This window comes from Ostrea edulis, chromosome 5 (genome assembly GCF_947568905.1).
Source record: "Ostrea edulis chromosome 5, xbOstEdul1.1, whole genome shotgun sequence".
Taxonomy (NCBI): Eukaryota; Metazoa; Mollusca; class Bivalvia; order Ostreida; family Ostreidae; genus Ostrea; species Ostrea edulis.
In genome coordinates, this window is record NC_079168.1 from 81405440 (window position 1) to 81431283 (window position 25844).

Genomic DNA, 25844 nt, shown 5'->3' on the forward strand with positions numbered 1-25844 from the left:
AGCAGTTTCGAGGGGAGCACCTACTTCTTCTGTGTCTTCCTTACATATTGTGTCTTCTTTACCTGTCCTGTGTCTTCCTTACCTGTCCTGTGTCTTCTTTATCTACTCTGTGTCTTCCTTACCTGTTCTGTGTCTTCGTTACCTGTCCTGTGTCTTCGTTACCTGTCCTGTGTCTTCCTTACCTGCTCTGTGTCTTCCTTACCTGCTCTGTGTCTTCCTTACCTGTTCTGTGTCTTCCTTACCTTTACCTGTTCTGTGTCTTCCTTACCTGCTATATGTCTTCCTTACCTGTCCTGTGTCTTCCTTACCTGTTCTGTGTCTTCCTTACCTGTCCTGTGTCTTCTTTATCTGTTCTGTGTCTTCTTTACCTGCTCTGTGTCTTCCTTACCTGTTCTATGTCTTCTTTACCTGTTCTGTGTCTTCCTTACCTGTTCTGTGTCTTCCTTACCTGTTCTCTGTCTTTCTTACCTGTTCTGTGTCTTCCTTACCTGTTCTGTGTCTTCCTTACCTGTTCTGTGTCTTCCTTACCGACTATATGTCTTCTTTACCTGTTCTGTGTCTTCCTTACCTGTTCTGTGTCTTCTTTACCTGTTCTATGTCTTCTTTACCTGTTCTGTGTCTTCCTTACCTGTTCTGTGTCTTCCTTACCTGTCCTGTATCTTCTTTACCTGTTCTGAGTCTTCCTTACCTGTTCTGTGTCTTCCTTACCTGTCCTGTGTCTTCCTTACCTGTTCTGTGTCTTCTTTATCTGTTCTGTGTTTTCTTTATCTGTTCTGTGTCTTCCTTACCTGTTCTGTGTCTTCCTTACCTGCTATATGTCTTCCTTACCTGTCCTGTGTCTTCCTTACCTGTTCTGTGTCTTCTTTACCTGTTCTGTGTCTTCTTTACCTGTCCTGTGTCTTCCTTACCTGTTCTGTGTCTTCTTTATCTGCTCTGTGTCTTCTTTACCTGTTCTGTGTCTTCCTTACCTGTTCTCTTTTCCTTTGTTCTGCTAATAGCTGCCTTTTACTTGGGGGCTTAGGTTTTTCAGGGATTTTACGCTTTGTCTTTTTTTTCCCTTTCTGTGTAAATAAAACAAATGCTGTGCCAACTTGTTTTGATTTGGCCACATTACATTTAAACCATAGAGTAAAATAATTAAATTCTATTCTGCACTACATAAGTATAATTACTCTAAGTTTTAGAATTTGAAATGTTTCATTTTATTTTTGACTGCATAATAAATCAAAGTTAATGTAATGACACACCAACCAGTAATCTTTCTCCTAAATTGAATGAAATATTACCTAACTCTGAAACAAGAGGCCCACAGGCCTCATTGATCACCTGAGTACTAGTGAAAAAGTAACACTACTCCCAAGGGCTATGAAATCTAGAAAAAAAATTCCTGTTCTGAATATCTAAGCTAAATTCTAATGTTCAGCATTAGTATAAAACAAGATGTGTTCTTAAAACTTCAATGTCCTCAAAAAAGCATACACTGATGAAAGGTTTTAAATGGTATAATAGGTGAATTAACATGAAAAGATATGACTAATTTGGACCCATCCTAAAGTCAAAACCATGGGTTGTAAATTTACCATTTTTTGTACATCCTTTTCTGCTATTCCTAAGTATGCATTTAGATTTTATACAGTATCAGCAAACTTACAGATAAATACTGCATACTAAGTTTGGCCCCACCCTGGGGTCAGAATCCCTACCCCGGGGATCATCAAATTTACAATTTTGATAAAGGACTACCTGCTCTTTCTAAATATCCATTTAGTTTCAATTTAGTATCAATAACACTAAAGAAAATGTTATTTAAGTGTATTACACATAAACACTATATAGTAAGTTTGGCCCCGCCCTGGGGTCAAAACCACTACCCTGGGGATCATGAAATTTACAATTTTGATAGAGGCCTTCCTGCTCTACATCACTATGCATTTAGTTTTTCTTAAACATGTGCGGTAACAGAGAAGATTTTTGAAAATTGGTCAATTTTGGGCAGTTTTTGCCCCGCCCCTAAGGCTCCAGGAATCCTGAAATTTACAATTTATGTCCCCCTTGTCCCACAGATGCTTCATACCAAATTTAAAAAGAATTGGAATGATAGTTATCCAGTGACTTTTTTTGTATTTCAAACTACCACCCCTCCTTTTGAATTGGGAAAAATTAGCAACAAATCCTCAAATTGGGAAAAATCATTCATAGTAAATTAAAATGGTAAAGATGCATAAGATAATCAAGTAACAATTTTTTAGGTTGAGGTTTATTTCGGATCTGACTTAAAATCATAAAATAAATCATTATTTAACATTAAATACGTATTGGAAGTCACACCGTGTATAAATATTATTTACTTTTTCTAAGAAATACTTATTGTCTAATTTCATAAAGAAAATAATAAATTATTAATTCACCAGCATTTGTACCCATAATTTTGTAAATATTATATTAATAATCAAGTTTCCAGAATGTTTCTCCTGTTTGTATTTTTTAGATTTTAGTACAACCCTATACTGTTGGCCACTTCCTGTTATTAGCCTGACCCTACATGTAATATGGCGGTCAAACTGAAAGTGTCAACAATATGGCTTGATGTGTATCTGCAAACTATATACTTCGCTGTATATCTGCTTATATGGATGCCTCTATTGTTTTATATATTCTTTACAAAACCTTTTGCATGCGCAGTGGTCTGGAGAATAAAACTGAAGAAAAAAAATGTTTTTACTCTTTGACAGCAATATACGGTAATCCTTTTTTTAAATGGCCTAATTTCCCTAGATTTGAAATTGGGAAAAACATGTTGATATAATTGGGAAAAAATAGCTAATTTTTGTGAGGGGAAACAGCCGAATATCGGTGGCATTTTGGTCCAAAAAAAATCACTGTCATCAAGAAGTTAAAAATGTCTATTGTTCACACATTTAATAACTGACCATTTTGGCCCCACCCTGATACCAAAACCCCTATTCCTGGGATCATCAAATTTACAATTTTGGTAAAGGGCTACCTACTCTTTCTAAATATCCATTTAGTTTCAATTTAGTATCAATAGCACTAAAATAGATGTTATTTAAGTGTTTTACACATAAACAATATATACCGAGTTTGGCCCCGCCCTGGGGTCAGAACCCCTACCTCGGTGATCATGAAATTTACTATTTTGGTAGAGGCCTTCCTGCTCTACATCACTATGCATTTAGTTTTTCTTACACATGTGTGGTTCTTGAGAAGATTTTTGAAAATTGGTCAATTTTGGGCAGATTTTGCCCTGCCCCTAGGAATCCTGAAATTTACAAGTTATGTCCCCCTTGTCCCAAAGATGCTTTATACCAAATTTGAAAAGAATTGGACTGGTAGTTATCAAGAAGTTAAAAATGTTCAATTGTTAACCCACAACGATTGATGATGGACGACACCCAATTGCAATAGGTCACCTGAGTAAACTCAGGTGACCTAAAAAATTACTGGTGTCTTGGCTTGTGACATGCCCTAACTTTGAGGTTGTGACCTTGATTTGATCCTGAATTTGTAGTTGTGACCTAAACTTACCTTGTCTAGTTCTGACCTTAGCTTCACCTCTGCAATTGTGACCATGGTTTGATCTACCTGGTTGTAACCTTGACCTACATTCATTCTGGTTGTGACTTTGATTTCACCTACCCAACTTTAACCTTGACGTAATTTGACTCTGTTGACCTACCCTGACTCTAAGGTTGTGTCTCTTTGAAGGGTCTCTAGCTTTCAACCACTCATCATAGGAATGGAAATTTTTCAGCTTGAACAAGAATCAAAATAAGAATGTGTTAACTAGATTTATGTTAACAATAAATATACTTTTCCCGCACAGAAATTAACACTTTTAAGTGAATATTTGTCATAATAATATATCATTGTACTGTGTATTTGTAATGTTCACAATCATTAAAGAACATGGGCTGTTATTGGCTGTAATGTGCCTTGTTTGATCTTACTATAAACCTCCTTCACTGTCTAAAATATCAACCTTCTTTGTTCTTAGATACAAGGGGCTCAGGGTTCATAAGGCTTACCTGAATGGTATTGCTATTCTAGAACAAAGAATCAACAGTAGTAATAAACTTTGGACCTCTTACTAGGAAATTGAGAGTTGTGATTGGACAACAGTACACTACCTCATAATGCTTCCAAATTACAATTTGTAAACTACAGCCCTAATTTGCATTTCAAAATGCAATTTATTTTAAACATATTCCAATATCAAACTATGCCTCCATCCCAGCAATCTATAGGCTATGATCATAACAAACTATGCCTCCATCCCAGCATTCTATAGGCTATGATCATAACAAACTATGCCTCCATCCCAGCATTCTATAGGCTATGATCATAACAAACTCATACATGCCAACTTTCCCGATTTGTGCGGGATTCTCCCGATTTGAAGCAACTGAAAAGACAAATCCCGATAGGGATTGCAAAAATACCCCGAAATCCCGATTTTCTAAAAATATCTCCCATTTTACGACAACAAACCCCCATTTCCAACCGGAATTTGAAATCCCGCGTCATTTCTGAACTGGCCAATCAGAAATCGGGACAATAGTCAGCCATTGCTGTTTACCTGTGTCGTATAGTGTCGGGTTGGTCTGCCTGTGTCGGGGTGTTTATTGGACAGTACGAAGCATGTTTTGATAGTAATTAATCGGGAAGACGGATTTCAAATTGACATATCCTTTACACAAACGTGAATGACAACGATGATAGTGTCACCACCAAACAATCGGATATTCCCGATTTTTGCCTCTCGCTGACAGCATTCAAAATTTGCAATAAGGTACGTCAAATATATATTTTTTCCAACTATAACAATATAGGTTATCCAAATATATCTGTCTATAGCGATGTATTATATACAGTCAAAACTGCCATAGCGACCCACTGTATTAAGTGACTCACTGTCGTATGTGACCATAAAAAGTTCCCCCCCAAGACGTTACTCTATATATTGTACCTGTATTAAACGACCACCTGTCTGACGTGACCAACGACCATGATTTTTACAACCTTTTCGTGTATTTTCACGAAATTTTACCTCTATTTAACGACTGTACATTTTTCTATTACAACGTGATTACTACTTTCGATTTCGGTTGAGTCGACTCTTCTGGAATTATCGCCCCTAACACTTTCGTTTTCAAACGCACGACTATTCTGGGAATTATCGCCCCTAACACTTTCGTTTTGGTACGCACAGTTTGGCGATGATCTTGTTTAGTCAGCCCTCTGAATAAATTATTATACCTAAGCTGTCAACATGCAGTGTCGTGTGTGGTTAATTAATAAAACCCGAGTTGATGTTTATTTAACAAAATCAAGGATCAGGAAATCAAGGCCGGTGTATTTGAAGGTGTGATTTTCGACAAACTTTAAGAAGCGCCGGGTAGGCTAGATCGGAAATGAAAATCTACCACTTGTTATACCATTATGTTCAACAGAGTAAAAATTTGCCCCATTGTGATATAAATAAGGTAAATATTGTGCTTAGGACTGAAATTTTAAACGGAGTATTGGCAGTTTTTCCTGTATGAGATATTTGAGGTTTCCAGAATAATGACCGGAACTAGCGGCTCACTTCGACATGTCCCGAGTATTTGACACGTCCGAGTTCAATAAAATTGCTTGCATTAGTTCTAAGCTTAAAAGATTTGCTGTGTATGTACAATGGATATTGTGATTTATTTAATGTTTCTCAAATTGAATAACATTTTTCCAGCATGTATTGTACAAAAGGAGACGCAACACTTCACCATTTGCTTTCTTACCACAAGCATTGCATTTTTTAGTTACACTGTACAAGTAGGCTATACATAAATACCCTTTACAACAAAGTGTTTATAAGTTTTAGAAAATTTACATGCAGTTCATAAATAATTTTTAAATCTCATGTAAATGTGTAATATGAAATGCATGCAAAGTTTATCATTCTTAAATAGATTAAATGTAATTTTTGATGAATAAAAATTATGATACAGCACATCATATTCTAGATTTTTAACTACAGTGTATTATTAATTTTCTTTTACAACTATTAAAACCATACTTGATATTCTTAATGATAAATTCCAAATGCATGTAGTCATTTTCTCCATTGTACAAATTATTTACGATATTTTATCCATTAACTGCGGAAAATAGGCAACCTGTATTAAGAGACCACCTGTCATATGTGACCTTTTTTCCATTCTCCGTTGGAAGGTCTCTTAATACAGGTTTGACTGTAATTTATATAGTGTAGTATTCATTAAATATATTTTGTGATGTGTAATTCGCACAAGTCTGTACTGAATTTTATATTTAGCAAGTAGCCTTAATTTACAAGTAAAATCGTATATTTTGATGTGTTTTTTTCCTGGTAATTATTTCAGATGTCATGGGTGCAAAGGTTTTGTTCGCAAACTTCATAGCAAGGCAGATCACTCCTTTTCTGGTTGCAATGCAGATTATCCCACCAGACTCTGCAAGCCCATGTTTACAGACAAGCAAGATTGCCTTTGTAGTCATACCTAAATGCATGTGCTTTAATTCAAATTTTGATATATAGACCAGCCAATGTTTATTGTATGGTGTAAAAGGATGCAACCTAAAGTATTATTAGATAATATGTATGCGACTTGTTGTTGGAGAGGATTTTTTTTGCTGAATAGATGATTTTAATAAAATATTTATGCATATCTTTCAAAGTTTTATTTTTATATAGTTAATGGTCAAACACACTTGATGTTGTGTTAATATATGATACATTTACAATGATTTTATTGATATTTTATTTGAAAAGACAAATATTTATTTTCATGCTTTAATGTCGTGAATTTTGAGCTTTGAAAAAAGGTTGTCGCACGCAAAATCCCCCATGGGGATTTTTAAAAGTTGGCATGTATGCAAACTATGCCTCCATCCCAGCATTCTATAGGCTATGATCATAACAAACTATGTCTCCATCCCAGTATTCTATAGGCTATGATCATAACAAACTATGCCTCCATCCCAGCATTCTATAGGCTATGATCATGACAAACTATATTTGCACTACACAATGAAATTGTATCCGAGTTTCTTAAAGGGACTGGTTCACGATTTTTTATGAAAATATTTCCCCTTTTTTATGGTAAACATTAAGGTATTCCATGTATAATGAAAGGATAATGAACAATTTTGAAGGATTTAGATCAACATAAATGTTTAATGTTAAATAATGATGAAAGTGAAGCAGATGAAATTCACATGACTGGTAAATGATTGGAAGCTGACCTTTTTGCACTTAAGACTTTTTGCAAGAGTTGCCTGCCCTTTGTTTAATATAAGAAAAAACTAATTTTCTAAAAATGTTTGTTGTCAATGATTAATTTTACTTCATATTTTCATTAAGAGAAAATGTGTGTAACTTTCTACCAAGAGATTTTTGTGAAAATATCATTTCTTTTCAAAATATTGTAATAAAACATGTTTTTCCCATATACTTCAATGTTAAATTCTAGGTGAAATAAATCAAGCAGTAAACAAAATTTTGAAAATTCCTATGGTGGATTATTTCTATTTGATGAACCCTTCAAAATGATACCATGATTACAAAAAATTCCACCATCCATTTATTAGATATGAAATATGGTCATTATACATTGAATACCTTAAAAATATAACTCATTTAATGTTGACAGCCAAAATTTTGACCTTCTGAATGCAAGAATAAAAGCAATATTTTAGCCTTAAATCTGTGTTATGTAAACAAAGACTCGATCAAGTCTTTTTATGTATACAAACAAGTGAAATATTGATTTTGTAATATAAAGCATCTTAATTTGGCATAGTCACAAATTTTAACTTCTAGATGACACATTTACCCCCAAAATGCTTGAAATATTAAAGATATAATAAACCTAGATCGATATCCATTTCTTTTGAAAATTTTGTAAACAATAACATTCCGCAATCTTTATTTACAAGACAAATAATAAACTCTCTAAAATGGACTTCTATGATAATGTATAACCTTAATTTTTAATTAATTCTTAACTCTTTTAAAACACATTAGACAGTAGATTTTGATCATTAAAAGTGAAAAAGAAAATTTTGGGGGAAATCGTGAATCAGTCCCTTAGTCATGTGGTTTAACATAAGATTTATTCCTCTTCATTTGTCCTGTATTATCTCCCTTAGAAAAGGGAACACGGTCCTAACTTGGACAAATCTCCTTTACCAAAGGACACTTTAAATCAAGAGACTTTACAAAAGTTGAAGGTATAGAAAGTTTACAGATATAACTTGAGTGATTCACTATAATAAGCACCCTATAGGGGACAACATAGTGAAGGTACTCACATCTTCCTCTGTCAGTCCAAAGTCCTGTGGAGGCCGGTATTTCTATTAAAAAGAAGGGACAAGATTACTGAAATCCATCAGTTCCAAAAGACAACCAACTGCTTTAAATATATTGTTTTCACATGAAAAAAACCGATCCGTTTCTCTAAAAAACAAGAGATGTTTGTAAACACATAAGTCCCCCGTGGTGCAAAATTGAAAAGGGTTATACTCATCATTTAATTGATAGTAGTATCATAAATTCAAAATATTGAGCAGACAATATCTTCCTATGTCAAGACTGCATTGACCAAGTGACCTAAAATAGGGGTCATCTACTCCTTATGCTGTACCAGTGTACCAATTTTGATGTCTGTCAAGCAAAGGGTTCTCAAGATATTGAGCAGACAGTATATTGCTATGTCCAGTTTGACCCTTGTTCATGTGACCTCCAAATCAATAGGGGTCATCTTCTCCTGAAGATGTACCAGTGTACCAAGTTTGGTGTCTGTCAAGCAAAGGTTTCTCGAGATATTCAATGGACAGTATATTCCAGTTTGACCCTTGACCATGTGACCTCAAAATCAATAGGGGTCAACTTCTTCTAAAGATATACCAGTGTACCAAGTTTGATGCCTGTAAAGCAAAGGGTTCTCAAGATATTGAACAGACAGTATCTTCCTATGTCCAGAGTAAATTGACCCTTGACCCGAAAAACATTAGGGGTCCTCTTCTACTCATAACCAACCCACATATGAAATATCATTACGATCAAGTGATTGGTTCTTAAGATATTGAGCAGACGTGGTCTACCGATCGACAGGTGCAAACCAATATGCCCCTCTTCTTTGAAAGTATCTATGATAAATTCTAATATCCAGCAACAATATCAAACATGATGTGTTCTTAAAACTTCAATGCCTTCAAAAGTGCATATACTGATGAAAGACTTTATATAATATATATATTAACTTAAAATGATATGACTAATCTGGACCCATCCTAGAGTCACCATTTTTGAACATCCTGCTCTGTTATTCCTAAATATGCACTTAAAATTTATACTATATCAGCAAACTTAAAGTTCTTCAAATCATTAAGACAATAATCATTATAATAATTTTGACACCACCCTGAATCCAAACCCTTACCCCCTAGGATCATGAAATTTACAATTTTGGTAAAGGACTACCTACTCCTTCTAAATATCTATTTAGTTTCAATTTAGTACCAATAGCATTAAAGCAGATATCATTTGTTTTGCACATGTACACCATATATACTAAGTTTGGCCCCACCCTGGGGTCAGAACCTACCTGGGGATCCTGAAAAGTTACAATTTTGGTAGAGGCCTTCCTGCTCTACGTCTCTATGCATTTAGTTTTTCTTAAAGATATGCAGGTGTAGAGAAGATTTTTGAAAATTGGTCAATTCTTGGCAGTTTTTGCCCTGCCCCTAAAGCCCATGGGGTGTAGAAGTCCTGAAATTTACAATTTATTTCCCCAAATGTTTCAAAGTGGGACAGAGTGGACCTGCAGTCTGTGAGGAAGACGATAAAATGTATCAAAAGCGGGTTCTCTTTAAAAATGTAAATGTGGAAAATACAAAATACTGTCGAAAGAAATTTTTACTAAAGTGGAAACAAAAACAATGTCATACTTACAAGTAATATCCAAGATATAGTACTTACGACCAAATGAAATAACGTGACATAAGAATTCCATGTATCTAATTAATCCCTAAATACTTATCACTTATTTAGATTGTGTATCTGTCGAATTCGGGTGATTAAACAGCGAATGAGAAACTTACTGAGTACATTCACTTAGGCAGTGATGAATATTTGTCCCACTCCCTCTTGTAAACCAATTGTTTCGCACCTTACTATGGACAAGAGTTCTCCAAAGGGAAACAAGAGGTACTGTGAGAAATGCTCACTAAGAATACCCCCTTGCTTACCCCAATCGTTAATAGGTATTCCTGAGTGTAAAAAAGAAAAGGCATGACAAAACCTTGGGTAGTCTCTTCTCTAGGAGAGCGCTTGGGCTTTGACCTTTTGACCCCAAAATCCAAAGGGAACATCTTCGTTCCAGTGTAGTCCATATGTATGATATGGTGACTGTAGGTGGAAAGGATAATGCTTTAGAGCCCGGAAACCATATTGCTACTTCGATGTCCAGTGCGCTTGATCTTTGACCTTTTGACCCCAAAATCGATAGGGAACATCTTCATCCCATGGGTAGTCCATATGTATGATATGGTGACTGTAGGTGGAATTAGGGTAACGCTTTTGAGCCCGGAAACCATTGTGTCTTCAGATGGACAACCCGATTCCAGTATAACCCCCATCCCCCAACTTTGTTGCAGGGGGTATAATAACTCGGACGTATCTACAAAACTAATGTATTGGAATGATAGTTATCAAGAAGTTAAAAATGTTCTTTTGTTCACACATTTAATAACTGACCATTTTGGCCCCACCCTGATTACCAAAACCCCTACCCCTGGGATCATCAAATTTACAATTTTGGTAAAGGACTACCTGCTCTTTCTAAATATCCATTTAGTTTCAATTTACTAGTATCAATAGCACTAAATATGAAGTAATTTAAGTGTTTTACACATAAACACTATTTACCCAGTTTTGCCCCACCCTGGGGTCAGAACCCCTACCCCGGGAATCATGAATTTATAATTTGGGTAGAGGCCTTCCTGTTCTACATCACTATGCATTTAGTTTTTCTTGCACTTGTGGTTGTAGAGAAGAAGATTTTTGAAAATTGGTCAATATTTGGTAGTTTTTGTCCTGCTCCTAATGCCCAAGGGGTGCAGGAGTCCTGAAATTTACAATTTATGTCCCCCTTGTCCAAAAGATGCTTCATACCAGATTTGAAAAGAATTGGACTGGTAGTTATCAAGGAGTTAAAAATGTGTAATTGTTAACGCATGACGTATGATAACAAATTGCAATAGATCACCCGAGTTAACTCCAATCATGAACATTTTCTATGTTCCCACTATCCTCTTCCAAATTCATTAAACCAAACAAAATGTCTGAGATTTCACACCCCCCCTTCCCCACCCCCATTAGATGCCTTAAATGAGTAAAAGTAGAGTTGTGATGCAAATTTCCAGTTACAAACACAGATTCAGGCTTCACATGATCCTGGAACCATTTCCAGCAGATTTCATTATTTCTTCCTTTTCCTTAACGTCATCCGATGCCGTCTTTTCCTTTCATAGTCAACATTACTCTCTAAAACTTCATGTTTACATTTCAATAAGTTATAAATTTGCATTTTACCACATTTTAAATTTCTGATATTTTGTGTTAACAAACCTCATTTAATGAGCTTAATACATGTAGCTTTTGCCTTGTTTTCAAAAAAGAGGTCTGATCTTCTTGCATTCCATATCATTTTATTTCTAATGTTTGATTTTTAATCGACATTATGTCATAAATCTTGATCTTCATTCAAATGTAAACAGGTCATGGTTAGCACTCATTAAAGAGCATGGTCATTTCATATCTTCAGGCAGTTTGTAACCAAAGGTATTGATATCATATACAATTCTCAAACAGACTTTCACATGCACACAACAATTTTAAAACAAGTTAGATGTTTTCAATCTGACAATGAATTATTCCATTCAATCTAAGCAGAATTCAGCAAAACACATGCAGTTAAGTATGACATAATCTGATCACCTGTTTCTATATGGCTTTGTCCAGAGTGAGATCACATCTTGTGTGTAACAAACATACCTAAGTCTGACAGCAGTCACATGACAAAACAAACTGACCACTGAAAACAGGTGTGTGGGATCTAAAGCACTGGCTGTGTTACACTGGTGGCCACCAAAAGGAGTTCAATATAGAAAAACAATGAACAGGCAGGATTGAACTGACCCATATAGGGAGTGACCATTTGTTGTCACATATTTATAGCGGTTTTCTTTTGTTGTTCAGGAATTGTATCTGGTTATCATCAACAGGGTCTTGTTATTGCATATGTGATAATACGAGCTCCTCGCACCTTGTTATCACATGGGCAGTACTAACATTAGAATTACACAATAGAAACAAGACAGGGATAATCAGTTTTTGTGAAGTTATACTTTTGCTGTTTCACTGGTAAAGTGTGCGCTGATCGATGTCTGGGGCGTTAAAGCAGACAGGAAGTGTTATGTAACAGATAAACACATACCTGTAACCATTTTTTCAGTCAGTAATGTTAAATAGTTCACACACACACACACACACACTCTCTCTCATTTTATAAAGAGTTTGCTAATGCAAGTCTTTAATCCTTTTCCTAATATAATATTTGTGTTATACATGTTTTCTTAAAACATTTGTACAAATACATGTATAGAATTAAATTCCTGAAAAATAATTTATGAAGCCACCAATATGCGATTGATATCGACAGGGATAATCAGTTTTCGTTAAGTTAGTTTTGCTGTTTTACGGGTAAAGCGTATCTTTTATATACACATGCATCGTCCGACGATGGTATATGGCAATCTACATACCATTGTATTGAATGTTTGGTTCAATAATGTAAATGTGAAGCTTTTGAAATATGTGACAAATCGGTCATCTTCTGTGCACTCCTGAAAGAAGGACCACCCATCTATTTGATAATGTGGATATTACTCGGATGCTAACCCTTACTTACAGTGTGACAATATCTATTCGCGGTGGCCGTGACAAACCTAAGTCGTTAAAACAGGTAGTGACAGTTCCATCGCCAAACGCTCGGCATCAGGTGTGAATGTCACAGGTCCTCGGAGATGACCTTAAAAATGAATGTCCCGTGTCACAGTAGGTGTGGCACACTAAAGAACCCTCACTGCTCAATGGCCGTAAGCGCTGAGCATAGGCCTAAATTTGAAGCCCTTCACCGGTCTTGGTGACGTCTTCATATGAGTGAAAAATTCTCGTGCGAGACGTTAAGCAAAATACAATCAATTAATCAGTCTATTTAAGAGTTGGAAGAGAAGCAGATTTTCTGTCTCAAACTGAGCAGATACAACTACAAGAGGCCCATGGGCCACATCGCTCACCTCAGTCACCTTGGCGCATATCTGAAGACTTTCCATATATATTTGCATGTAAAACCTTAGTCCCTATTATGGCCCCAACCTACCCCTGGAGGCCATGATTTTTGCAAACTTGAATCTACACAATGTCAGAAAGCTTTCCTGTAAATGTCAACTTCTTTGGCCCAATGGTTCTTGAGAAGAAGATTTTTCCTATATTTGTATGCAAAACTTTCATTCCCCCTTGTGGCCCCATCCTACCCCCGGGGGCCATGATTTGAACAAACATGAATCTACATTATGTCAGAAAGCTTTCATGTAAATATCAGCTTTTCTGGCTCAGTGGTCCTTGAGAAGAAGATTTTCCCTATATACAGTGAAACTTCTCCAAACTGGCCCCTCAGAAAACCGGTTCTCCCTGAATATCGGCCGATTTTAAAAGTCCCGGCAGAAACCTTAACATTTCCTTACAAAGAAAGTCTCACAAAACCGGCCACCCCTGAAAACCAGCCACTTTTTAAAGTACAATTGTTAACAAACATATGTAATTTACCCTTATAATACTGGCCACTATTTGAAGACTAGAAAAATTTGGCCAGAGGGGTGATTAAGACTGGCCAGGTGTGAAAAACAAGAGGTACTGTGAGCAATGCTCACTAAGAATACCCCCCGCTTATCCCAATCTCCCAAAGGGTGTTGGTAATAGGTATAAACTACCTCTTTTCTGAGTGTAAAAAACAAATGGCATGACAAACCGAACCATATTGCTACTTCGATGTCCAGTGCGCGTGACCTTTGACCTTTTGACCCCCAAATCAATAGGGAACATCTTCATCCCATGGGTAGTCCATATGTATGATATGGTGACTGTAGGTGGAAAGGATAACGCTTTAGAGCCCGGAAACCATATTGCTACTTCGATGTCCAGTGCACTTGACCTTTGACCTTTTGACCCCAAAATTAATAGGGAACATCTTCATCCCATGGGTAGTCCATATGTATGATATGGTGACTGTAGGTGGAAAGGATAACGCTTTAGAGCCCGGAAACCATATTGCTACTTCGATGTCCAGTGCGCTTGACCTTTGACCTTTTGACCCCAAAATCAATAGGGAACATCTTCATCCCATGGGTAGTCCATATGTATGATATGGTGACGGTAGGTGGAAAGGATAACGCTTTAGAGCCCGGAAACCATATTGCTACTTCGATGTCCAGTGCGCTTGACCTTTGACCCCAAAATCGATAGGGAACATCTTCATCCCATGGGTAGTCCATATGTATGATATGGTGACGGTAGGTGGAAAGGATAATGCTTTAGAGTCCGGAAACCATTGCGTCTACAGACGGACGGACGGACGGACGGACAGACAGACGGACAACCCGATTCCAGTATACCCCCCCCACAACTTGTTGCGGGGGGGGGGGGGGGGGGGGTGGGGGTATAATGACTGACCTACTGGCCAGGTGTGAAATTATTGACTGGAGGTGTGAAAAACACAAGTGGCCTCTATAAGTTCTATAGTTTACCTGTGCTGTCCTGGGTGTTAATTGGTGCTTGGCTAATCCAAGTGACCCTTTCAAATTTCTGTATGAAATGTTATAAACAGATATGCACATATTGAATGAATACAATCAATACGCCCTATTGCTGCACCATGGATATAAGCGGTAGTTAATAAACAACAAACCCATGACTGTTAATGATAATTTTCAATAGATAAATGATTTTTGGGGGGTTTCCATAGTCTTAAAATTCCTAAGAAACATCAAAATTAAAATTATATATTTACTACTGTACTTTTTAAAAACGTCAAAACAAATTTGTTAACGATATAAGAAATGGACGTAAACAGAGTTTTTATAGGTAAGAGGAATTCCAATAATAGGCCTCTGTGTTTTCTTTATGTATCCTGTTATAAATTTTTAGTTAAAACGCAGTATTAAGTCTTCCCCGGAAGACATGTGTCGCCTGCTAGTTCATTCTATATGTAATATATCACGTATAATGTTGAAAAAGTAAATTATTGAAATGGTTTTAGTCACTAAACAGGAAGTTGATAAGCGACAGATTGGAAAATGTCTTGCACAATACAGTTGGCCACACTGATGCTCTGTGTCAAATATCAGGGAGTTGCCCCATGTGGTTCTTGAGAAAACTGTGACAGAAATTGTTTTGCTGTAAAAAATTCTAAGTCCCGGCAAACAGGAAGTTGATAAGCGACAGATTCGAAAATGTCTTACACAATACAGTTGGCCACACTGATGCTCTGTGCCAAATATCAGGGAGTTGCCCCATGTGGTTCTTGAGAAAACTGTGACAGAAATGTTTTGTGACGCCGCCGCCAGACGAAGACGGATAGTGATCCCTATATGTCGCCACTGCGTAACGCAGGCGACACAATTAGATGATTGCAGCAAGCCTATGTCTTGTAATAATTACCTGTAGGTACAAGCGGACTAGTTTGATCTCCACCGATAATTGATCATAGATCCCCATATCAAAGTGAGCAGTACCTACTCTGTACCCACTCTGTGTATTAATTGCAGCAATCAAATGGCTATGTGTTTGTTTTGTTTATTAAAACATAAGCTGAAATTCTACATAAATGCTGCTAGTCTACAGATTTCTATACATATATCAAATGCAGTTTTATTTAAACGGAATGTTTTCCATTATTTATGCATGTCAATGTAAAAATGTTTATTCATGTTTAGTTTTAGTGCTATAAATTGAAAATAAACATGTTAGTAAATGATTTTTGTTTTATTTCCAATAGTGAAATAATAGTCCTTGAACACCATATTATATGGTTTGTGGTATGTCAATGAAATATCTTATAAAAATTGAGCTGAAATGTCTCTAAATGCTAAATTCTCGGTATACTGGCCACCCCTCTAAACCGGCCGTTTTTGTTGGTCCGACAGCTGGCCGGTTTAGAGAAGTTTCACTGTATTTGTATGCAAAACTTTGATCCCCCTGTGGCCCCATCCTACCCCCCCCCCTCCCCCCCCAGGGAAGGCATGATTTTAACAAACTTAAATCTGCACTATGTCAGGAAGCTTTCATGTAAATATCAGCTTTTCTGGCTCAGTGGTTCTAAAGAAGATTTGTTAAAGATTTTCCCTATATATTTGTATGTAAAACTTTGTTCCACTATTGTGGCCCCATCCAACCCCTGGGGGGCCATGATTTTAACAAACTTGAAACTGCACTATGTCAGGAAGTTTTCATGTAAATCTCAGCTTTTCTAGCTCTGTGGTTCTTGAGAAGAAGATTTTTAAAGATTTTTCCTATATATTTGTATGTAAAACATTGATCTCCTATTGTGGCCCCATCCAACCTCGGGGGTGGGGGCAGGGCATGATTTTAACAAAATTGAATCTGCACTATGTCAGGAAGCTTTCATGTAAATTTCATTTTTCTGGCACAGTGGTTCTTGAGAAGATTTTTCCTATATATATTTTTATGTATATCTATGAGCCCCTATTGTGCACCCCCCCCCCCCCCCCCCCCCCCCCCCCGGGGACCATGATTTTAAAACTTGAATCTGCACTATGTCAGGAAGATTTCATGTAAATTTCAGCTCACGGGCCCAGTGGTTCTTAAAGAGATTTTTAAATGACCCCACCCTATTTTTGCGATTATTTCCCCTTTGAAAGGGACATGGCCCTTCATTTGAACAAAGTTGAAAGCCCTTCACCCGAAAATACTTTTCGCCAAGTTTGGTTGAAATTGACCCAGTGGTTCTGGAGAAGAAGTCGAAAATGTAAAAAGTTTACAGACAGATGACGAACAACAGGTGATCAGAAAAGCTCACTTGAGCTTTCAGCTCAGGTGAGCTAACAATCTGGGTCATGACCAATGGATTTAAACTTGAACTGTGACCTAAAATATGGGTACCAAGTCACCATGCTTACTAGAATCGAATCAGTTTGATGCTTTGTTTTCATACAGTTGATGCATGTAGCTTTTATCAGTTATGAAATAGTCTTAATCAGAACTTTATAACTCTAATTGAGTGATGTACTGTTTGTCTAGTTTGTATGAGTGATGTACTGATTGTCTAGTTTGTATGAGTGATGTACTGTTTGTTTGTTTGTATGAGTGATGTACTGTTTGTTTGTATGAGTGATGTACTGTTTGTATGAGTGATGTACTGTTTGTTTGTATGAGTGATGTACTGTATGAGTGATGTACTGTTTGTTTGTATGAGTGATGTACTGTTTAGTTTGTATGAGTGATGTACTATTTAGTTTGTATGAGTGATGTACTGTTTAGTTTGTATGAGTGATGTACTGTTTGTTTGTATGAGTGATGTACTGTTTGTTTGTATGAGTGATGTACTGTTTAGTTTGTATGAGTGATGTACTGTTTAGTTTGTATGAGTGATGTACTGTTTAGTTTGTATGAGTGATGTACTGTTTGTATGAGTGATGTACTGTTTGTTTGTTTGAGTGATGTACTGTTTGTATGAGTGATGTACTGTTTGTATGAGTGATGTACTGTTTGTTTGTATGAGTGATGTACTGTTTGTTTGTATGAGTGATGTACTGTTTGTATGAGTGATGTACTGTTTAGTTTGTATGAGTGATGTACTGTTTGTATGAGTGATGTACTGTTTGTTTGTTTGAGTGATGTACTGTTTAGTTTGTATGAGTGATGTACTGTTTGTATGAGTGATGTACTGTTTGTTTGTATGAGTGATGTACTGTTTGTATGAGTGATGTACTGTTTGTATGAGTGATGTACTGTTTGTTTGTATGAGGGATGTACTGTTTGTATGAGTGATGTACTGTTTAGTTTGTATGAGTGATGTACTGTTTGTTTGAGTGATGTACTGTTTAGTTTGTATGAGTGATGTACTGTTTGTATGAGTGATGTACTGTTTGTTTGTATGAGTGATGTACTGTTTGTATGAGTGATGTACTGTTTGTTTGAGTGATGTACTGTTTGTTTGTATGAGTGATGTACTGTTTGTTTGTATGAGTGATGTACTGTTTGTTTGTATGAGTGATGTACTGTTTGTTTGAGTGATGTACTGTTTAGTTTGTATGAGTGATGTACTGTTTGTATGAGTGATGTACTGTTTGTTTGTATGAGTGATGTACTGTTTGTATGAGTGATGTACTGTTTGTTTGTATGAGTGATGTACTGTTTGTTTGAGTGATGTACTGTTTAGTTTGTATGAGTGATGTACTGTTTGTATGAGTGATGTACTGTTTAGTTTGTATGAGTGATGTACTGTTTGTATGAGTGATGTACTGTTTAGTTTGTTTGTATGAGTGATGTACTGTTTAGTTTGTATGAGTGATGTACTGTTTAGTTTGTATGAGTGATGTACTGTTTAGTTTGTATGAGTGATGTACTGCTTAGTTTGTATGAGTGATGTACTGTTTAGTTTGTATGAGTGATGTACTGTTTAGTTTGTACGAGTGATGTACTGTTTGTTTGTATGAGTGATGTACTGTTTGTATGAGTGATGTACTGTTTAGTTTGTATGAGTGATGTACTGTTTGTTTGTATGAGTGATGTACTGATTGTATGAGTGATGTACTGTTTAGTTTGTATGAGTGATGTACTGTTTAGTTTGTATGAGTGATGTACTGTTTGTATGAGTGATGTACTGTTTGTTTGTATGAGTGATGTACTGTTTGTTTGTATGAGTGATGTACTGTTTGTTTGAGTGATGTACTGTTTAGTTTGTATGAGTGATGTACTGTTTGTATGAGTGATGTACTGTTTGTTTGTTTGTATGAGTGATGTACTGTTTGTATGAGTGATGTACTGTTTGTATGAGTGATGTACTGTTTAGTTTGTATGAATGATGTACTGTTTGTTTGTATGAGTGATGTACTGTTTAGTTTGTATGAGTGATGTACTGTTTAGTTTGTATGAGTGATGTACTGTTTAGTTTGTATGAGTGATGTACTGTTTGTTTGTTTGTATGAGTGATGTACTGTTTGTATGAGTGATGTACTGTTTAGTTTGTATGAATGATGTACTGTTTGTTTGTATGAGTGATGTACTGTTTAGTTTGTATGAGTGATGTACTGTTTGTATGAGTGATGTACTGTTTGTTTGTATGAATGATGTACTGTTTAGTTTGTATGAGTGATGTACTGCTTAGTTTGTATGAGTGATGTACTGTTTGTTTGTATGAGTGATGTACTGTTTGTTTGTATGAGTGATGTACTGTTTGTTTGTATGAGTGATGTACTGCTTAGTTTGTATGAGTGATGTACTGTTTGTTTGTATGAGTGATGTACTGTTTGTTTGTATGAGTGATGTACTGTTTGTTTGTATGAGTGATGTACTGTTTGTTTGTATGAATGATGTACTGTTTGTTTGTATGAGTGATGTACTGTTTAGTTTGTATGAGTGATGTACTGTTTGTTTGTATGAGTGATGCACTGTTTGTATGAGTGATGTACTGTTTAGTTTGTATGAGTGATGTACTGTTTGTTTGTATGAGTGATGTACTGTTTGTTTGTATGAGTGATGTACTGTTTGTTTGTTTGTATGAGTGATGTACTGTTTGTATGAGTGATGTACTGTTTGTTTGTTTGTATGAGTGATGTACTGTTTAGTTTGTATGAGTGATGTACTGTTTAGTTTGTATGAGTGATGTACTGTTTAGTTTGTATGTTGTATGAATGATGTACTGTTTGTTTGTATGAGTGATGTACTGTTTGTTTGTATGAGTGATGTACTGTTTGTATGAGTGATGTACTGTTTGTATGAGTGATGTACTGTTTGTATGAGTGATGTACTGTTTGTTTGTATGAGTGATGTACTGTTTAGTTTGCATGAGTGATGTACTGTTTAGTTTGTATGAGTGATGTACTGTTTGTTTGTTTGTATGAGTGATGTACTGTTTGTTTGTTTGTATGAGTGATGTACTGTTTGTATGAGTGATGTACTGTTTGTATGAGTGATGTACTGTTTGTTTGTATGAGTGATGTAGTGTTTAGTTTGTATGAGTGATGTAGTGTTTAGTTTGTATGAGTGATGTACTGTTTAGTTTGTATGAGTGATGTACTGTTTAGTTTGTATGAGTGATGTACTGTTTGTTTGTATGAGTGATGTACTGTTTGTATGAGTGATGTACTGTTTAGTTTGTATGAGTGATGTACTGTTTGTATGAGTGATGTACTGTTTGTATGAGTGATGTACTGTTTAGTTTGTTTGTATGAGTGATGTACTGTTTAGTTTGTATGTTGTATGAATGATGTACTGTTTGTTTGTATGAGTGATGTACTGTTTAGTTTGTATGAGTGATGTACTGTTTAGTTTGTATGAGTGATGTACTGTTTGGTTTGTATGAGTGATGTACTGTTTAGTTTGTATGAGTGATGTACTGTTTAGTTTGTATGAGTGATGTACTGTTTGTTTGTATGAGTGATGTACTGTTTGTATGAGTGATGTACTGTTTGTATGAGTGATGTACTGATTGTATGAGTGATGTACTGTTTAGTTTGTATGAGTGATGTACTGATTGTATGAGTGATGTACTGTTTAGTTTGTATGAGTGATGTACTGTTTAGTTTGTATGAGTGATGTACTGTTTGTATGAGTGATGTACTGTTTGTTTGTATGAGTGATGTACTGTTTAGTTTGTATGAGTGATGTTTAGTTTGTATGAGTGATGTACTGTTTGAATGAGTGATGTACTGATTGTATGAGTGATGTACTGTTTAGTTTGTATGAGTGATGTACTGATTGTATGAGTGATGTACTGTTTGTCTAGTTTCTATGCAGTTCATAAAGCATCAAATCTGGCCAACGTCTTTGCAAAAAGGACATGGGAAATAATCCTGTAAATGGAACATAAACAACACACCGATTATAACATTCATATCTGCATTTTAAATATTTATAAAGGACTTCTGAACTCTGTTCAAAGGCTGATTTCAAATACCTGCAATATCAGTCAGATTGAAAACTACTGACTGACCAGATTTTGCTCACCAACTACAGAAAAAATACTCCTGTGATTAACAGATTTGATATATATTTTCATTGATATGTTCCTTTTGTGATTAATGAACTTGAAATGTTAAATTAATGAAGTGATTATCTACACAATCAGTAACAGAGTTTCTATTCAGATGTCCTATTTTTTACAGCCTTTCCATAGGCACACAATCCTGATAAATATGAAAACATAACATTATAAAAACTCATTTCACACCTGTCCATCAAACTCACACCTGTCCATCAAACTCACACCTGTCCATCAAACTCACACTTGTCCATCAAACGTTAAAGAAATTCGTACTTGATCCGTAGTTTGCCTCTCTGAAGTTCTACTGTAAGTTTCAAATGAATCCTCACAAGCATAACAAAAAAAGTCTTCAAAACTAATGGGACAGACTGACAGAGGATGGACGCACACACAGAGGGACTGAAACAGAGACAGAGGGACTGACACACAAACAGACAAGAACCCTATAGTCCCCTTTAATTATAAAAACCATGTAGGGGACTAATAACCTATTCATAAATAAACATAAAAACAGAAGAGGTTTCTTAAGTATTTTCAATCAAAATGTCTCTCTGACCTTGAAGATGGAGTTAAAAAAGCTCTCTTCTTCATCATCTGCATCAGACCATTTATAGGATTTTTTCTTCTTAGACTGAAATCCTAGAAAGAATTCACACTTCACAGCATTTTCACAATCAGGATTCAATCACATTTTGTTTAACATATTAATATCTTTTAAAATTTCAACAGAGTACTTGGCAAAATCTTCTTTCACCAACAGTCTCCCAAAACTTACTTCTCGCAAAAATAAAGTCTGAAAACACATCATAGAACAATCGTCCAAAAAACCATAACTGAAAGAAAAAAATCATAAACATGTTAAATTCAACTTGTAAAGATAAACACATGTTCCACAAATCAATAGCTCTGTTATCTGCATCCTCTGTACATACAGGCGTCTCTCAGTGACTCATTCCATGTAAATGTAACCCACATCATGTAACTGAGATCTATTTCATGTAAATGTGATCTATATCATGTGAATGTGATTTATAACATGTAACAGTGATCTATTTCATGTAAATGTGATCTATATCATGTGAATGTGATCTATTTCATGTAAATGTGATCTATATCATGTAAATGTGATCTATATCATGTGAATGTGATTTATTTCATGTGAATGTGATCTATATCATGTAAATGTGATCTATATCATGTAAATGTGATTTATATCATGTGAATGTGATCTATATCATGTGAATGTGATTTATTTCATGTGAATGTGATCTATATCATGTGAATGCGATTTATTTCATGTAAATGTGATCTATATCATGTGAATGTGATTTATATCATGTGAATGTGATCAATATCATGTGAATGTGATCTATATCATGTGAATGTGATCTTTATCATGTGAATGTGATTTATTTCATGTAAATGTGATCTATATCATGTGAATGTGATTTATTTCAAGTCAATGCGATCTATATCATGTGAATGGGATCTATATCATGTGAATGTGATTTATTTCATGTAAATGTGATCTATATCATGTAAATGTGATCTATATCATGTGAATGTGATCTATATCATGTGAATGTGATTTATTTCATGTAAATGTGATCTATATCATGTAAATGTGATCTATATCATGTGAATGTGATCTATATCATGTAAATGTGATCTATATCATGTGAATGTGATTTATTTCATGTAAATGTGATCTATATCATGTAAATGTGATCTATATCATGTGAATGTGATCTATATCATGTAAATGTGATCTATATCATGTGAATGTGATTTATTTCATGTAAATGTGATCTATATCATGTGAATGTGATTTATTTCATGTAAATGTGATCTATATCATGTGAATGTGATTTATTTCATGTGAATGTGATCTATATCATGTGAATGTGATTTATTTCATGTAAATGTGATCTATATCATGTGAATGTGATTTATTTCATGTAAATGTGATCTATATCATGTGAATGTGATTTATATCATGTGAATGTGATCTATATCATGTGAATGCGATTTATTTCATGTAAATGTGATCTATATCGTGTGAATGTGATTTATATCATGTGAATGTGATCTATATCATGTGAATGTGATTTACTTCATGTAAATGTGATCTATATCATGTAAATGTGATCTATATCATGTAAATGTGATCTATATCATGTGAATGTGATCTATATCATGTGAATGTGATTTATTTCATTTAAATGTGATCTATATCATGTAAATGTGATCTATATCATGTGAATGTGATCTATATCATGTGAATGTGATCTATATCATGTGAATGCGATCTATTTCATGTGAATGTGATTTATTTCATGTAAATGTGATCTATATCATGTAAATGTGATCTATATCATGTGAATGCGATCTATATCATGTGAATGTAAAACTTATATGGTACCAATTTTGATGCACCAGATGCGCATTTCGACAAATAATCTCTCTTCAGTGATGCTCAACCGAAATGTTTGAAATCCGAAATAACTATGAAGTTTTAGAGCTTAATATAACCAAAAACAGCGTGTCAAAAAAGTGGAGCCAAATTCGTCCATGAATAAGAGCTATGCATGAGGGAGATGTGATCTATATCATGTAAATGTGATTTATTTCATGTAAATGTGATCTATATCATGTAAATCTGATCTATATCATGTAAATGTGATCTATATCATGTGCATGTGATTTATTTCATGTAAATGTGATCTATATCATGTAAATGTGATTTATTTCATGTGAATGTGACCTATTTCATGTGAATGTGATCTATATCATGTGAATGTGATCTATATCATGTAAATGTGATCTATATCATGTGAAAGTGACATATTTCATGTGAATGTGAATTATACCACGTGAATGTGATTTATTTCATGTGAATGTGACCTATTTCATGTAAATGTGATCTATATCATGTGAATGTGATTTATTTCAAGTAAATGTGATCTATACCACGTGAATGTGATTTATTTCATGTGAATGTGACCTATTTCATGTAAATGTGATCTATATCATGTAAATGTGATCTATATCATGTAAATGTGATCTAAATCATGTGAATGTGATCTATATCATGTAAATGTGACCTATTTTATGTGAATGTGATTTATTTCATGTGAATGTGATCTATATCATGTAAATGTGATTTACTTCATGTGAATGTGACCTATTTCATGTGAATGTGATCTATATCATGTAAATGTGATCTATATCATGTAAATGTGATCTATATCATGTAAATGTGATCTATATCATGTGAATGTGACCTATTTCATGTATTGACCCTGGATATGTATTCATATACAACATTGCACGTTTTTAGATATCAGTTTCTTCACTGGTAAAAAAAATTCGAAAATCATTGTATCAGTTGATCACATGAAATTTGTGTGAAATACCTGAACACATTATAAGTATAAGTATTTCTGAGTGACAATATTTATGCATACAACAATTGTGGTCTTCACTAAAATGAAGTCGTTGTATGGTCGCTTAAGGCTCTGGATATGAGCAAATGTAAAGTCTTACAAAGACTTACCACTGATTCATCATCATCATCACATGGCAGGTCATCATAATAATCATCATCATCATCATCTTCTTCAAAGTAGTAATCATCATCATAAAAGTCTTCATCATCACTGTCCACGTAGTGGAGATCTTTACAACAAGAGCACATGTGGATTTTTCTTCTTCTGTCCACTGAAGGGAAATGTTCAATACCAATAAGTGAGTCAGAGAAGTACTCAACACTGTGCTAAGTGTGGCCATGTTAAATTGGGGAAATTGACAAAGAGCCTTGACCTTTAATTTGACCTTGACGTTTTAGTTCAACAAGAATAAAGATTTTATCTACTATAGTTCAAAAATTTCCCCCCCACTTTTTTGAAAACCATATTTGTGATGTCAAACATTTAAAATATAATTCATTTAAAGTTGATAACCAAAATTTGGACCTTCTTATTGCAAGGATAAGAGCAATATTTAAGGTAGCTCACTACACTAAAGTATATACTCTATGATACTACGTCAAAAGACGGCGATTTAAATGTTTCGTGAAATTATTTGTATTAATTGATGTGTTTGTCTATCATCGTAGCTCAGTGGTTAAAGCATTGGGTTGGTGAACCGCAGATCTCGAGTTCAAATCCACAGGAGTCTTTTGTTCATATGTGTTGAAATGATTTTTTTAAAATCATGTTTTTATGTAAATTTGCATATTTATTTATATTTGTATTAACCTCCTCAACTCAATGATGATAAAACTGAACTTGTAGTCTTTGTACCAAAACACAAGACTTAAAGATATGAGCAGTTTTGATCTTGAATTTGGTGATTGTGTTGTAAGTGATTCATCTTTCGTAAAAAATTTAGGCGTATTCTTTGACAAATCCCTTACCCTGGAAAAACACTGTCTCTCTATTTCCCGCTCAGCATATG

At 35.1% G+C, this 25844-nt stretch overlaps 1 protein-coding gene across 1 annotated transcript in view; it reads right to left on the minus strand.

Annotated features, from left to right (window-relative positions):
• LOC125649643 (uncharacterized) overlaps nucleotides 1-25844 on the minus strand; it is a 63307-nt gene that overhangs the window by 25776 nt on the left and 11687 nt on the right. The window contains exons 4-9 of the mRNA XM_056166443.1: nucleotides 24943-25106; nucleotides 22162-22219; nucleotides 21943-22025; nucleotides 8353-8394; nucleotides 3698-3772; nucleotides 969-1061 (exon numbers count right to left, since the gene is read on the minus strand). Coding sequence (XP_056022418.1) covers nucleotides 969-1061; nucleotides 3698-3772; nucleotides 8353-8394; nucleotides 21943-22025; nucleotides 22162-22219; nucleotides 24943-25106 — 515 coding nt within the window. The remainder of the gene's footprint in view (nucleotides 1-968; nucleotides 1062-3697; nucleotides 3773-8352; nucleotides 8395-21942; nucleotides 22026-22161; nucleotides 22220-24942; nucleotides 25107-25844) is intronic.